The 14,984-nt window shown below is 45.8% G+C and overlaps 2 protein-coding genes across 5 annotated transcripts; one reads left to right on the top strand and one right to left on the bottom strand.

Moving 5' to 3' along the window:
• The first annotated feature begins 113 nt into the window (after nucleotides 1-113).
• Nucleotides 114-3,858, top strand: LOC126871583 (dynein regulatory complex subunit 7-like). The gene is made up of 2 exons (XM_050630550.1): nucleotides 114-975; nucleotides 2,904-3,858. Exons 1-2 carry the CDS (start codon nucleotides 598-600, stop codon nucleotides 3,039-3,041), a joined length of 516 nt encoding a protein of 171 aa, XP_050486507.1. The 5' UTR covers nucleotides 114-597; the 3' UTR covers nucleotides 3,042-3,858.
• LOC126871562 (protein distal antenna-like) lies at nucleotides 2,055-9,001 on the bottom strand. 4 transcript variants are annotated; one of them, XM_050630497.1, is made up of 2 exons: nucleotides 8,691-9,001; nucleotides 2,055-6,100 (listed from the first exon to the last, which is right to left on the bottom strand). In XM_050630497.1, exon 2 carries the CDS (start codon nucleotides 5,924-5,926, stop codon nucleotides 4,475-4,477), a length of 1,452 nt encoding a protein of 483 aa, XP_050486454.1. In that variant the 5' UTR covers nucleotides 5,927-6,100; nucleotides 8,691-9,001; the 3' UTR covers nucleotides 2,055-4,474. The 4 variants fall into 4 exon arrangements, with proteins under 4 accessions (XP_050486454.1, XP_050486455.1, XP_050486451.1 ...); XM_050630498.1 differs by lacking the exon at nucleotides 8,691-9,001 and adding an exon at nucleotides 8,412-8,684; XM_050630494.1 differs by lacking the exon at nucleotides 8,691-9,001 and adding an exon at nucleotides 7,433-8,288.
• Nucleotides 9,002-14,984: the final 5,983 nt, after the last annotated feature.

Raw genomic sequence — 14,984 nt, 5'->3', positions numbered from 1 at the left:
AATTTATTCCTAAAATATAAATTCTAAATATCCAGGAGATCTCTGAATAATTTGTGTATATACATATTCAAATAGAATATAAAATTTATCTACTGCCGATATATCGTTGGTAACTGAAGTACATATATCCACCGTTTACGATCCTTTTTACAGATGTCATAACGAGAAATCCTTGTAAATATAGGCCACCTTGTATCGCAGAGAAAAACTACACACCACATACGATAAAAAAGTCTATGCATTAACCGCGATTTTACTAATTTAATAAATGTTGACGCGTGTGTATTCTAATCGTAACACCTAATGTATAAAACGCAACGAAAAGGTTACAACTGATACGTCTATCATATTTTTTTACAGTTGATTCGTGGTTCAAACATGCACGGAAGATGCTGCCGCCTATCGAGCATTCTAAAAATTACTGTATACTGTATATGCGTAGAACACATTGTTTTCATAAGTTACCGTGGCAATAAACAATTCTTAAGGAACAGTTTGAATCATGACTACCTTAGATACAAATAAATAACGATAACAAGCTGAAGTAGTAACGGTGAAGTTATTAACCTTACTTCTGCTCTAAATCATTTATTTATTATGAAATTACAAATGACCGAAGAAGTCGAATATCACGAAAGTCACGAAAGTCATGAAAGTTATGAAAGTGTATCAACTTATTCGGAAGAGGAAGATGATAGGTCGAAGAAAGAATCAACGTACGAAAGTCTTCTTGAAATAACGCGGGAGCGCATACAGGAAGTGCAACAAGAATTATGTCTAATCAAACTGTGTTGGCCCGAAGTTGACCGCACAAAAGATCTCTACCTAAAAACACTTCCGAATAGTTATTGTAGTGTCAGCGATAAAGAGAAGCTGCTCGCGTGGTACGCCGAAAATTTTCGACAACAATTTCACGTGAAATATCCAAATCGAAAACCGCTATTGCTAGCGTGCGAAAATGAATGCGGTGTGCAAGTGAGTAAATTATTAAATGTACGATGAAGTTCAGGATTCGAATGAAACTGCGGTCTATGAATGGTTCATTTCTATCATTCCTCGTTTGTGGTTGAAAATCCTAACACCGGACTAAAATATAAAATTTATTTTAAGGCATTAATCCTTTATCACCTTAGTAGAAATTATACATGTTGGAAAAAACGTATTGTTGTAAACTTATAAAATTTTTCAAAAATTACAGAATTGGTCATTTTGACCGTTCAGTTTTAATCATAATATACGTATTATCAAAGATAACATGCTCTATGGAAATTACGTAATTGGATCAAAGTTTGGATCATGGTGATGAATACGTCTTTATGAAAATGTCAGTTGTTTAAATAATTCTATTTTTATTTATACTTCATTTCGTTAAAATTAATCATTTTTTAAGTATTAAAATAAAGGTAGTAATCGAGACTCGAACGTTAGTTTCGATTTATCGGTTCCTTCATCCTACGATAGTTTTTTCAATATTAGGTTATTTATTCAAGACTCTCTTTCGCGTGATCGAAGATTTTTACCTCTTAAAAAACGCAGAGATCGTCCGTTGGAATAGTTACAAATCAATATACGTCGTTGGCGCGATCTCTCAAGCCGTCGCCTACTTGATTTTTAAATATTTTAAAATGGCGAACAATAGTAATGTACAGGGAATTAGTTTGCGTATTCTTTAACTCGATTTATCGTAATTAGCTGAAAAGATTCTCGAATGTTTATATATCTATAACATCATATATATTTACATCATACACTTTTTTCTGCACATTATAACACGTGTTTCGTTATTTCCCTTTATCTAAACAGTAAGTAACTTTTATACAAACGAAACGACGTTCGTGAAAAATATGTATATTCAGTGCCAAAAAAGAAACGATCCGTCTACGCAATCCACCTGCAACGAGTTACTCTTTAAAACAGACTTAACCTGTATTCTCACGTTCAAGTATCTTCCAGTAAAGAAAGTTTCATTTCTCGTTACTCACGACCACATACCTTCCGCTACATCTTTTCGATAAAAAAGATTCAAGTTAAAGAATTATGCGAATATTTTCTTGTTTCATTTGTTTTTTTTTTTTTTTTTTTTTTTTTTTTTTCGTGTATTCACTCGATGAATATTTGTTTCGACTCATTATACAAAGGCATTATTCTTCTGTATAAAGATTAAAACCTGTTATAAATAAAATTATCAGCATCGAGAAATTTTCTTTGAGTCGTTCAAGAGTGTTCTTTTCAAGGGTAACGAGGAATGTCATTCTTGATGTAGACTAAGTCTTTCTCTTCATTATCAATATTTTTTCTTATTCGTTTGTTCTTCATTTAACGTAAGTAGTGGAAATACAACTGTGTAGTAGGAATTTTTCTAATACACTCGAAACTCCTTCTACAATCTAAATAATAAAAATAAATTTCGCTATACATTTATTTATATACGTTTTAAATGAACTACAATACATAGTATGCACTTTGCGTACAAGTGCACCGTCACAGTCTTATTTACACGTACTGTCATTCGACAGTACACCTCCCATACTTTGGTTTGTAATTGTGTGTTAGATTTCTAAATATACTTTGCTAACAGCAAGATTATTTCCCTTTAACGCACATCTAATGTTTCGCGCGTCATGTGACCGCAATTGAAAGAACAATCGTTTCGCCAGACTATGTTCTCTATTCCAGAAAAACGTATCTAGGAGGAAAATTAAAAAGCAAACTTATAAATGCTTCACATGATGCATGGGAAATAAAAGAAAACAGAAGAAAAATAAATACACGGAAAAAGATTGTTTTTTGTGGGAGAGGGGAGGAGGGGGATAATCTTGCTGCAACAAAGTAACACTTAAGAATAAGAAAAAGAAATTACGAAATAGGAAATATTTTTACAGTTTAAATCGTTTCTCTTGCAGAAATTCGTATCTACTACTATCAGACGAAGTACACTGCCATATCCAGACCTGTACACGTGGCAGGGATGCGGAAAATTTGTCAGTGACTACGTCGAATACGAGCCTCTGGACAAAGCACTCAGTATGGCAAGTAATTAAATGTATTTTCCAGAAAAACACCTTATCTTATAAAGTTCTGCGACAAAGGTCCTTAATTATATATGTATACTTTTATATATAATATATAATTTCTCACCGATATAACAAACATCTTTTTGTCATTTTTTTTATTATGATTTTTTTCATTCATTTTATTTGGACCATTTAGTTTCGTGCGAGTCGCGTGCACACCATTTTAATTCTTATTATTATTTACCATACGTAAATACGCGTTAACATAACGAGAGGTAGAACTGTTTGGGATAAAAGCTCAGTCCACAATTAAATATCGCGTATATGAAGTTATGTATTAATTCTTTTTTCTTCTTAGATATATTCGCTTAATAATTAGAATGTAACGGTAAAACTAAAATATGTTCTCGACCGTAGATAATGCAGATTTGCGATCTTGATTCTTGACTTATGGCATGTATAACTATCCCATTGGTCATGATAATGTAACGGAGATTTCGTAAAAAATGTTGAGAACGCAATATCGTCCAGAGAACGAACGATTTCCGAGAAAGAACGATCGATTTCGTTCCGTTTTTTCATTTGTATATGATCGTAAGGAAATTTATCGCCGCGCGCACACGCACGCACTTAAACTAACGAATGACAAGTTTAATCGATAATTATACCTCTCTACGAACATTTTATTTTCCGTTATAATTACAACAGTTCATTCATGATTTTGGTATAATCTCTTATGTACAAGATTCTAATAAGAAAACTATAGAATAATTATGATCCATTTTGATTTAACCCGACTCCTATATATAAGATACCTCGAAAAAAAAGAAACAGAAAAGAAAAATGTCGGAACAGAAAAAATGTCGAAAATATAGAACAAAAGGAGTAAAAAAGAATAAATGTACGCATTTCATCGAATACGAGAGGCGTGCTTGAGAAATATATGGATCGTGTTTGATCCGTTCAAATTAAATTGACATAATAAGAAATCCGTTAAACATGATAGAAGGCAAACACTGGTTTTCCCTCTTCATCTTGTTTTTTTGCACACATACACACATAGGCGAATCGGAAACACAAGGTGTACTAATGTTCGGGAATCGGCACGAACGAAACGACAAGAAATAGAGAAAAAAAAAACGAAAAAAATGAACGCGTCGTTCCAACGGGACGTGGAGTTTCAACGGGATGTGGAGTTGTTTCAGCGGGACGTGGAGTTTTAGCGGGACGTGGAGTTTCAAGGGGACGACGACGGCGACGACGACGGTATGTCGCGTACGATAACGTTCGAAGAGCAACAATACTCTTGTACAGCCATTTTCTGTGTCTGTTTGGGTGTCTGTTTGTGTTTTCGTCCGATTCTACCTATCTTTTTTTCACCTCGTGAGCCGCGCGACGATCGTTAACACAGTTTCTTAATATATAACTAGCATCACAGCTTCTGCCTCCTCTCTTCTCGCCTATTTTCTACTTTGTTTCGAACTAGACGACGACTTCTTTCTATGTGCCTTCAGCCTGTCCAACAGATATTTGAACTGTATGATCTGAAGTCTTGTAACCGACGGCTCGGAGCATTTGTACATCAACCACTTCAAGAACTTCTCGCCGTGCCGGATCGCTTCCTCGCCGTTGATCCCGTCTTCGCTATTCGCCTCGTGGTTCTCCGTGGGGGCAGGGGCGGCGGCGGCGGCGGCGGGGGCGGCGGCGGCGGCGGCGGGGGCGACGGCGGCGGGGGCGGCGGCGGCGACAGCGGCGGACTCCTCCTCCATGTTCACGTTTCGCAACACGTTCTCACTGTTGTTGCTACTAAGTACATTGTCGAGCATGGCCCTCGTTCTGCTGGGCGATTTCTTGGCGACCAGAGTGTGTGCTGGCGGCGTCGGCGTCGGCGTTACCAACGGGAAACTACACTGCTTGTACCACTGCCAGAACCACGAACCGTCCTGCTGGTTGATGCTCGGATTGAAACTCGCCGACTGTTGACCGAGTAGCTGTTGCTGCTGCGTCAGCCACAGCCATAATGCCTCGTCCACCTTCTTGTTGTTGCTACCGCTGCTGCTCATGTTCCCGTCCTTCCTCGGTTTGCTGCTCGATCTTGGAATGCTATTGGTCTCGTGTGTTTTCCGGGGAGAGGCGGGCACCAGGGTAGATGGCGCTTCTGCCGCAGGTGGCAAACTCTTTCGTGTGCTGCATGATTTTGCGACCACCGAGTCCATTTGCGTCGGTGCGATCGCTGAGAGACTATGCCTCTTGTTACTATTGGTCAAATTACTCATGTTTCCGAGATGACATGCGTTTCCGGTGTTCTTTGTGTATTGCAGCCCGTTCTCCACGAGACCGACGGTGCTGCCGTGCGTCAAGGCCGGCGACATACCCAACAAATTTTTGGCAAGTGTGCCGGTTGCGCCTGATAACAGTCCCAACTGTTGCAGAAGCAACGAACTATTTTCGGGTCTCATGCCGGCCATGCTGGTCATCAGTCCTACGTAATCGATCCTCGGTTTGTTATCTGGTTTACCATCGGAGTCGGTACAAACGTCACCCACAAACGACGTGCTCGCGCTCGTTACCGATGTTTGTTGATCTATTTTCGCCTTCTTCGCACAAGGACCCTCGTCCTCGCTCGACAAATTCGTCGTGCCACCGGCCAAGTTAGCAGCTGCCACGTTCGCGCCGGAAGACGAGGCGGGCGAGTGGGCCTCGCTATCCGGCGTCGAAGAATTTCTTGCCATGCCCCTGATCTTGTGCTCGGATTTACACCATCCGCGTAACGTCGACTCTGGTACGCCGATATCGCGTGCAACCGACGCTTTGCTCTCTCCCTCGTGGACCCTCTGTATGGCGTCCATCTTCTCTGAAGCGGAAAGCGCTCTTAAGGGGCGCTTACCCGGACGCGCCGATTCACCTCTCATTCCGGTGAGGCGTCTACTTTTCGCGCCTTTCCGGAAACGGTTCTTGCAAACTCCGTCCTCTGTCGTCGTGATGCCTTCGTAGATCACTTGCAGATCTACTTTAGCGGTTTTGCGATCTGTGCCACGCGACTTATCGCCAATCTCCGACGGCTGATGAGTCGTCCTCGTAAGCGCCTGTAAACGTTAGAGAGAATTGATTAGTGTCAGTGTCTAAAGGTTTTTGTCGCATGCCACGCTTAGCACGATTTATCGAGCGCTTCCAAGAGAACGTAATGCAACCGAGGAATCGCGCCAACTCTATCCGAAATTACTTTACGAATTCGCTAGGAACACGGGTTGATTTCACGAAATGAATAACGTCGAGGAGGAAAATGCATCGAGTGTGGTAATATCGATCGTCGAAGAAAATGTCGATGAGAACGAGGTGGAACGGGCGATGGAACAGGAGTTTCGGGAAATTCGAAAATGTCACGATGCTCGAACGGAATTGGAGCGCGACGAGCGATGACGGGTGTTTCGCGTTTGTCCTTGACGGCCGTCCTTTCGTCGAATCGTTGCGTCGAGTCTGTGTATGTGTGAGTGTCTTTTTTTATTGGCACTGTCCCTTTCTCGCGAGCCGGTCGCGTCGGTGTATCTCTGTCGCTGGCTCGAGAGTTGCGAACGCACGCACAACAGCGAGCGGACAGAAGACAGAACTGAGAACAAAGAGGAGACACTAAGCATTCGTACACCGTTTGCGCGAAGGAGACGAAGAATAGGCGCACGATCGTCAGGGCTCGCGGACCACGAATATATACAATACACACATTCGACAAGAGAAAGAAGGATAGAAGGCGACAAAAAGAGAACTAAACGAGACAAACGAACGCGCGACAACGAACGAGGAAAAAAAGACGGCGATGTATCCGAAACGCACGCTTCGAAACGCGACGACGAAAACTGAACTAATCTGACTACACACGGTTACGGCTGCCCGGCACGACCTCTCTCAGAGACACGATATCGCGTGTGTCTCTAGCCGCGTCTCTGTCTCGCACGAGTTCATCTTTCTCATTCCTACCATTTATTCCTCGTGGTACAGCAATAATATCGTTTCCCGCGCGGACTGCGGATTGGCTGATGTGGCCGCAAGCGAAGAACACCAGAACACCAAAGCAACGTGCACCGTTTTACTCGTACTAGCGCAGCGACGAGGACGTGTGTTTCGGATCGAGGGAACAAGAGAGAAAAGGGTAGATATGGAACGAGAGAAACGAAGAGATGAAAAGACAGAGAGCAGGAGGCGGAGGACGACGACGAAGAGGTGGTCGACGACGGTGTACGTACGGGACCGAGTAGCGGAGAAGTGTGGCAAACGGAGCGAGGAAAAGAGAGAGAGAAAGAGAGAGAGAGAGAGAGAGAGAGCGAGAGAGTAGCGCTGCCACAAGCAAGGAGAAGGGAGGGTGGTAGACGAGGAGGGGAACCGCCCGACCGAGTTGTTTCATTCATAAAAAAGTTCTTTATTACTCTCTGTGAGCGCATGTGCTATTCCACGGAGGAGGACCTCCCCCGACCGGCGTAACCACGTTTACACACGGTATTATTTACTACTGCGCGAGATACGAATCGCTGCCACACGCCGTGGCAACGGTACGGCGTACGGATCTCTTCCGTATCGTTGGCCACTGCTATCGAGTTTTCTTTTCTTTTCGGCACTACGTTCTTTCGATATCGAATATCGGTCATCGGTCAACGTCGTGTCAGAAGCGTTATTCGTCGTCTAGTGTCGTCGCGATCCTCGTCTATTATCGTCGTCACAGTCGAAAATCTCAGTTGCAATTTCACAGGGGCTGCTTCTCTCCGTATCGAAATCACCTTACTGACGCTTGTCGATTCGAACGAGGCGATCGGTGAAGGACGGTACTCGCACACACCAGCACGCACGAGTTCGCGAAGCTCTCTCTTACTTTATCGAGCACGTCGCGCGCGTGTGTCCCCTGTCTCGCGGACAAGCAATTGGAATTCCTCGCGTGTCCACACGCAGGTCCGATATAGTTGGATGGCGCGATCTGGAACGTGAACGTCGATCGATCGCCTTCTCGCGCGTCACAAGACCGCTCGAGGCTTGCTGTGACGTTTCGTGACAACGCTCGGAGAGAACCGACTAGACACAGGATAAAAGAACAGGAGAGGAGAAACATGAAAAAAAGTTCGAACGGAGCAAGCACGTTTATAAACGCGAAAGAATCTTTCCCTCGATCTCTTCTTCGTCCCTTTGTGTTTGGTGTTGCTTTTTCCCCGTAACCGTAACCGAGAAATTCGCGCGAGCGCGTGAAAAAGATTTCGCAAAAAAGTTTCTTCTATTACGGAAGAGTGACATTCAGAAAAAGGAGAACAGAAAAAGAACTAACTTTCAACTAGGAACTAAAGTCGACGAATTTGGAAGCACTCCGTATAAATGGTGCCAAGCATGGCACGCCGGCACTGATCGATCTTCACTATTCACTTTTTCAATTCACTTTCTTCTCTTCACTCGGAGTCGATCGACTATGAGATCGTCGCAGCGATGACCCGAAAAAATTTCAACAATTCTCGGATTGCGTCCCGTCGGCGCGTATGTCCGTATACCCGTAACGCGCGTTATTCGTTAAATCGGAAAAATCAGCAAGCACACCGGCGCGCTTTGCTTTTGATTTCAAACTATTCACCGATACGATGTACCTTGTCGCGTGCAAAATAATAAATAATAGTCGCGTGCGAAAACTGTAGCACCGACGATCCTCACCTGATGGTGGATCGACCTCGACTGAACCACCGATGATGCGCGCCGCGTTGCGAAGCCTCTTCTCTTGTCGACTACCGAACCTGTGTGATGATCGTCGCCGATCTGTTGATCCGTCCGGTTCCACTGCTCACAGTTAAATGTTTCGATGAATGTGCACACGGTACACTACAGCTGCAGATCAGAACGCACGATGGGGGTGGGGCGCGTGAAACCAGCAACGCACGATGCTCTACGAACGGATCGCGGCGCTCAACTGCTGCGGTGGTCGTTGCCGGCTTTCCGCGGACTCGCGACGCCGTCTTCTGTTCCATCCCCCCCCCTCTCTGTTACTCCCGCCCCACTACCCGGACTTCCCCTGGCCGTGCGGCACCGAACCATTCGGCCCTTCCTCCCACCACGTCCTTCGGTCCCCTCCGCACTCCGTAAAACTCCGCCACAGCCCAGCCTTTGCTCCTCGTCTCGCCTTGCCTTGCCTTGTCTTGTCTTGCCTTGCCTTACTATTGCCTTGCCATTGCCTTGCCTTGCCTTGCCATGCTTTGCCATGCCGCGACGCGCGTCTTGCTTTATCCTCGCCGTGCCTCTCATCTTGCCTATACTCTCGCTCTTCTACGCTACCTATCCTACCCTCCCCCCTTCTACCCCTCGTCAACCCTCGTTCCTCGTTCCATAGCCGCCCTTCCGCCTGCCCCTTCGCGTTCACGTCCTTTTCTTCCTTTCGTCCCTCCGGTGTTCCTCCCATCGACGACGATGTGCTGTCGAACCGCGCTTCTCTCGTCCTTTACCCCTCCGCACCCTTATCCACTAAAACCCCTCTTCGAGTCCTCGACCCTTGCCGATTCTCTCAACCGTCGTCTCCATCGTCGTCGTCATCGTCGTCGCCATCGTCGTCGCCATCGTCGTCGTCATCGTCGTCGTCATCGTTATCGTCGTCGTCATCGTTATCGTCATCGTTATCGTCGTCGTCATCGTCGTCGTCATCGTCGTCGTCATCGTCGTCGTCATCGTCGTAGTCATCGTCATAGTCATCGTCGTCGTCTTCGTTTGTCACGGATAGGGTTCTTCGTCCTCGCGGATGCGCGTCATGACGTTATCGCGATATAGAATAACTACCAAGAGTAACAACAAAAACGACGACTATGATTCTTCTGTACGGATGAATAGATGTATGTATCTACACATATAGGTGTAAGCGACGTCTATTTTTCCTTAACGCATTGCACGATGCTTTTAGTCCACGTACCTATATAGAGAGTCTCGCGCGTGCACACTGCACACGCGAGCGCGATCGCCGTCTTCGAGACACGGCGTGTCCGAGTTTCCGGTCGGCCGACTGTTCACAGCGGCAGCGAGGGAACGAAGCTAGGCGCGGTGAGGCGAGACGAGGCGCGACGAGACGGGCGAGGTGAGGCAAACGGCTGGCCGCTCGCTCGGTCGTCGTGAAATTTACGAGCGACGCGATTTTTTCGCCCGTGTCCCGAACGTCCGTTTAATTTCCCGCGATTCTAGGATCTCTCTGGCCTTCCTCTAAAATATAGAGGAAAAGAGAGGAACGTAGGTGGAGTAGAGTAGAGTAGGAGGAAAGAGGGTACCCGGACCCGTCGCAAAACCCTTAAATCCGACCCTCTCTTCCCCTCTCTCTTACAGCTCGTGGCCCCTAGGGAAGAGCCGGATTTATGAGCGCGGCCTGAAATCCGTACGCGAACGCGGCGACGGCGGAGTTACGGAGAGCCGGAGAGAGCCGCGAGTGTATAAGAAGGAACGCCGCGCCGTTAATTCGCGGATAAATTTACCGTGCCTCTGGCGGCGTATTTACCGTGGTAAATACGCGGCGCTCGGACACCGGCGCGACCGGGCACCTACGTCGATTTCTTTTTCGCGGCCGAACGAGTATCGCGCCCTACCCTGCCGATAATTATCGCGCGCTTGTGCGCGCGAGAGAGGCCACGCACGCTCACGTTCGCGTTGCAACGCCACGCCAGCTCTGGCCTTCTTCGAGTCCCACTTTGCTCGCATCGACACGGCCACGAAGCGACACGGCTTGACTCGTCGTAACGCAGGACACACGGGCAAAAGGCGAAGACGAACAGACGACGTTGTATTACCTGTACGCTCTTGGGATGGGGAAATCGGGGAATGCCTCGAATGCTACGGATTTTTCGCTCGTTCCAGAAATAATCGTACCCCGAAATATATCGGTCTCTCCCTATGTATATACAGGCGCGTATACGTACACGCACGATGTGTGTACGGTAAGCGGACGTTAAAGGGGAACGCGCGCCGGTTAGAGGGAAAAAAAAACGCGTTCGCGTTTTATGTAACGCGCGGCGAACCGTTCGTACGGAGTGACGGGCCGGGGGGAGGGTAGGGAGGATCGATCAAAGTCGAACGTCGATGACGATGACGGGGAACGACGAAGGGGAGGACAGCGAATAAAGAAGAGACGTTAATCGTTAAGCCGGGGAGTGAGAAGAAAAACGGGAAACCTGGTCGAATTTATATATTACATTTTACCTATATATATGTATATGTATATGTATAAAAATATGGATCTCCATATTACTTACATATCACGTCGCGTTACGTTCGTAACACGGGTCTCTATGTACATAATCGACGTACGCGTATGTAACAAAGTACGCACGATGTTTATCGATAAAATTGGTGGCAGGAAAGGCAAGAGAGCGGTCTGTACCGTTATCGAGGAAACGGCGTTACGAAAATATTTCGAGCGCGCACGGAGATCGAAAAGATAGCGGTGGCGCGCGGACGTCACCGGATACACCTTATCGATCTCGATATCGGTGGCTCGCCGAGAGAGAAAGAGACGACGCGGTCGGACGTACGGCGGCCGATTAACGAACGGAGACTCGCGCAAAGGGGAAAGGACGAAGGCGTGAAAGAGAAAGGAGTGAGGAGCGGCGAGAGGCGGAGGAGGAGGAGGAAGAGGAGGAGGATGAGGAGGAGGACGGTCGGACGGACGGACGGACGGACGGACGGACGAACGGACGGACGAACGGACGAACGGATGGACGGATGGACGGACGGTTCGAGAGGGGAGAAGAGGGCAAAATCGATCGACACGTCCTCTCCGGTACGCGGCGAGGCGCACTTTGCGCGACGCGCACAGACAACACCGTCGAGGCAAGCCCGTGTGCTCCTTGGCTACTCGAGCCGGTAACACGTACAATTAATTTTCACCTGCTTCCCTCGCGGCTCGACCTTTCGCGGAAGGATGTACGCGTTGTACAAAGAGAGAGGCAACGAAAGATTTTACAGAGACAACCGCGACTCTCGCAACGCGCCAGGCTTTGTCGGTGTGCGGCAGCGCGCGCGCGATCGCGTTCACGCGCTACGTGACACGCTCGCCAGTCCCCGACGTAACGGTCGCGATCGTTCCGCGAAAAAGACGCGCGTGTGCCGGATGAGAGCGGAGAAAATGGCCTGGATTATTTTCGCGACAGGTAGAGACCAGGGTCGCCCGGATCTCGAATTTAAGCCACCTTCCGGCTGAAAAATTCAGTTTTCATCCTTTCTTTCTTTTTTCCCGTTTTAACCAAGATATACGTAGGTGAGATTATCGTTCGAGCGAGCAAGGATATTTCGATGGTCACCTTGAATTTTCGAAATATCTTTCGCGGAACAATCGGAGGCGAGTCGCTACGCGTTCGAGTACAAATTACGTATTCGACGACGCGTTAGTATCGTTTCCGATAGATTCGATCGCGTGCAATTTCTCTAGTCGTTAAATCGGGGTTGTACGAAATGTTCGTATTAGGGAATACTCGTGGTTGCGCTGAATCGTGTCACAATTGTGTTTTCCCGAGAAAGAAGCAACCGGTATTGGTTAACAGGAAGGACTCTATCTCTCTCCGCGAGCTGTGCCAGCGTATCGTCTAAATGATTTCAACTTTGAAATTCCGCCGCGTTCCTTCGATTTATTTCTTCATTGGAAAGTTGCACGGCAAAGTCTCGCGAACTCTGCAAGCTCCAGAAACCCGGAATCCTATACGAAGTTCAAAGTCTCGTATAACTTTGCCGTATCCATATGTATCTCTCCCCTCCGTGCGAACCAGTGAAAGTGTTCCACTCTGTTAAAATGGAATAACCTTCCGTTTAATCTTCGTTCATCTTTTCTATAGATTTCACAGGTTCCGAAAAACACAGCGTGTTTTGCATATCGTTTCGTCGCTTGAGGATTCCAACAAGTAGCAGCTACTACGTTCGACCGACCGATTTTCATCGAAACTTCGAATACCAGTAGAATCTAGAATTTTCACATTCAGCGAAACAAAAATTCTCGTAGTCGAGGGTTATTATACGCGTGATTCTTCATGCCTTATGGTAATAGTTTGCTGTTTCTTAAATAACGACAACGGTAATAATAAATGGTAAAGGTCTACGATGTATATTAGACAATAAACCGGACTATAACATTGCAGTTTATAACCTGCGAATGGATATAGAAAAGTGAAAAAGTAAATAAAGCTTCGCTCGATGCACGACTATGAATCACTCTATTTGAATGTCACTTAAGCTGACCCTCGGCCAAAAAACAAGCATCGTAAAAATTGTCGTTCTATGGTACGAGGTAGAGCGAGAGCGTTCCGATAATCCGTGTTCAGGTAAACCAATAGCCGATTCCTTTCTCTTAATCTAGCGACCGTCTCTTCGAAAACTTCGTCATCGGTCGTGCAACAGTAAACAAGTCTTTCCCTTCGCAAGACCGTTAGCCCCGGCTATTGTTCATCCAAGTGTCCAACAATTTGCTGCTAATCCTCTGGGATTACCAATCGGTTTGCCGAACGTTATTCGCGTCGCCTATTTATTACGCCTTTTGTTCGATCGAACCAACGTAGGCGTTCACTTTAGACACGTTAATTACGATAATTAAAGGGATCCTTGGTAAGTGGAAAGTTTCGTGTCGTTCTATTTTATGTACGCGAATTAATATCGCATAGCGTAGCTATCGATTACGGGGATAGGAACGCTTTTCCAACTTCTAATTTCGCAAGAAAATTCTACTCCTTCGTTTCCACGTTCGCGTGACTATCGATAGAAATTTCGTTGAGCGATTAGTCAACCGTTTGCCTATAGTCGAATAACACGTAGAACGAACGAGAAAAACAAAGAGGACGGTTTGTTTTTGAGAAGAGGGGGCGAAGATACGATGGATTCAGCAGATAGGAAGTTGGCGAGGGTAAGAGACAGCAACTAAGAGCTAATAGGGCGTATAATGGAGAGCGGTTGTATAGCGTACGATTACGCCGATGTTTTATAGTATTCTCGCACTGCCGGCCGAGGGTACGGTTAATAATTCCATAGAGCACTTAAATCACTCTCTGGTCGTTCCTTTTTGTTTCGCTTGTGAACGAGCATCGAACAAAGACAAAAGCTAGAAGATCGGAATGAAAAGGAACGAGGGGAAAGAAGAGGATTAACTTGTTGTCCAAGTGACCGACCGTGAGGAATAAAAGAAGTTTTTGACCTGGGCCAAGTCGTTCAGGGAGAAAAGAAATTACTATACACCGGTCTGCGTATAAATGCTACCTTGCACGATCGTCACAGGTGTTTCTACCGCTATTGTCGTAATCAGCGATCGTGCGTCGAATATAAACGAGACTGCCGTTACGATAGATATAGAAACGTTTGGAAAATCCGGAAACAGACTTGGACGAACGTTCGAAAGCTTGTTCGATTTGTTCGGTCTCGATCGTGCGACCGTCTTTACTCGCCTCTTCGACTTTTAAATTCTTAGAGTGCTGAATACCGCGCCTATGCGGTCCGGCCGACCGACCTCTGTCCATTGACCATTCGAAGCGCAAATCGTAATAAGTTATAGTAATTCTTTTGCGCCAGACTAAACGATTCAACAGCGTTATTTTTTTGATATTAATTATTTGTTATAAACGTTGAAATTTACAATAAACTAGAATTTGGGTAACAAACTAGAAAACGATAAACTAGAAAACTAAATTTAGTAAATGTAAGGCGAGTTAATAATTCAGTCGTGCGGGAAAAATTTCAAAAAAATCATCGATGCATAATCCGACATCGCATTTTCCGCATTCGTATCGCTCCTTCTCTTACTTTTCGCGCAAACGACGCATTTTCTTCTCGATGATCGCGCCGTGTCGGCACGATTTGGGCATTTTGACGGAAAATGCCTATCGGTTAAGCGAAATGGTAAATCCTCGGACTTTCTCTTTCCTTCTCCTACCGTGCTTCTACGTTTGGAAATATCTTCGTAAAATGTCTCTTATCAACGCCAAATGAAATTCATTAAATTTTTGTTTC

This window comes from Bombus huntii, chromosome 12 (assembly GCF_024542735.1).
Source record: "Bombus huntii isolate Logan2020A chromosome 12, iyBomHunt1.1, whole genome shotgun sequence".
In the NCBI taxonomy this organism is placed as follows: Eukaryota; Metazoa; Arthropoda; class Insecta; order Hymenoptera; family Apidae; genus Bombus; species Bombus huntii.
Note: the sequence above shows the minus strand (reverse complement) of the source record. Positions and strands in the feature narration are given on the sequence as shown.

What these genes read in the sequence shown, in the direction of transcription:
- LOC126871583 (XM_050630550.1), top strand. Translation starts at nt 598, where the DNA reads ATGAAATTACAAATGACCGAAGAAGTCGAATATCACGAAAGTCACGAA. An exon ending in AAAATGAATGCGGTGTGCAA is followed by an intron (nt 976 to 2,903) that starts GTGAGTAAATTA and finishes TTTCTCTTGCAG; the next exon opens with AAATTCGTATCTACTACTAT.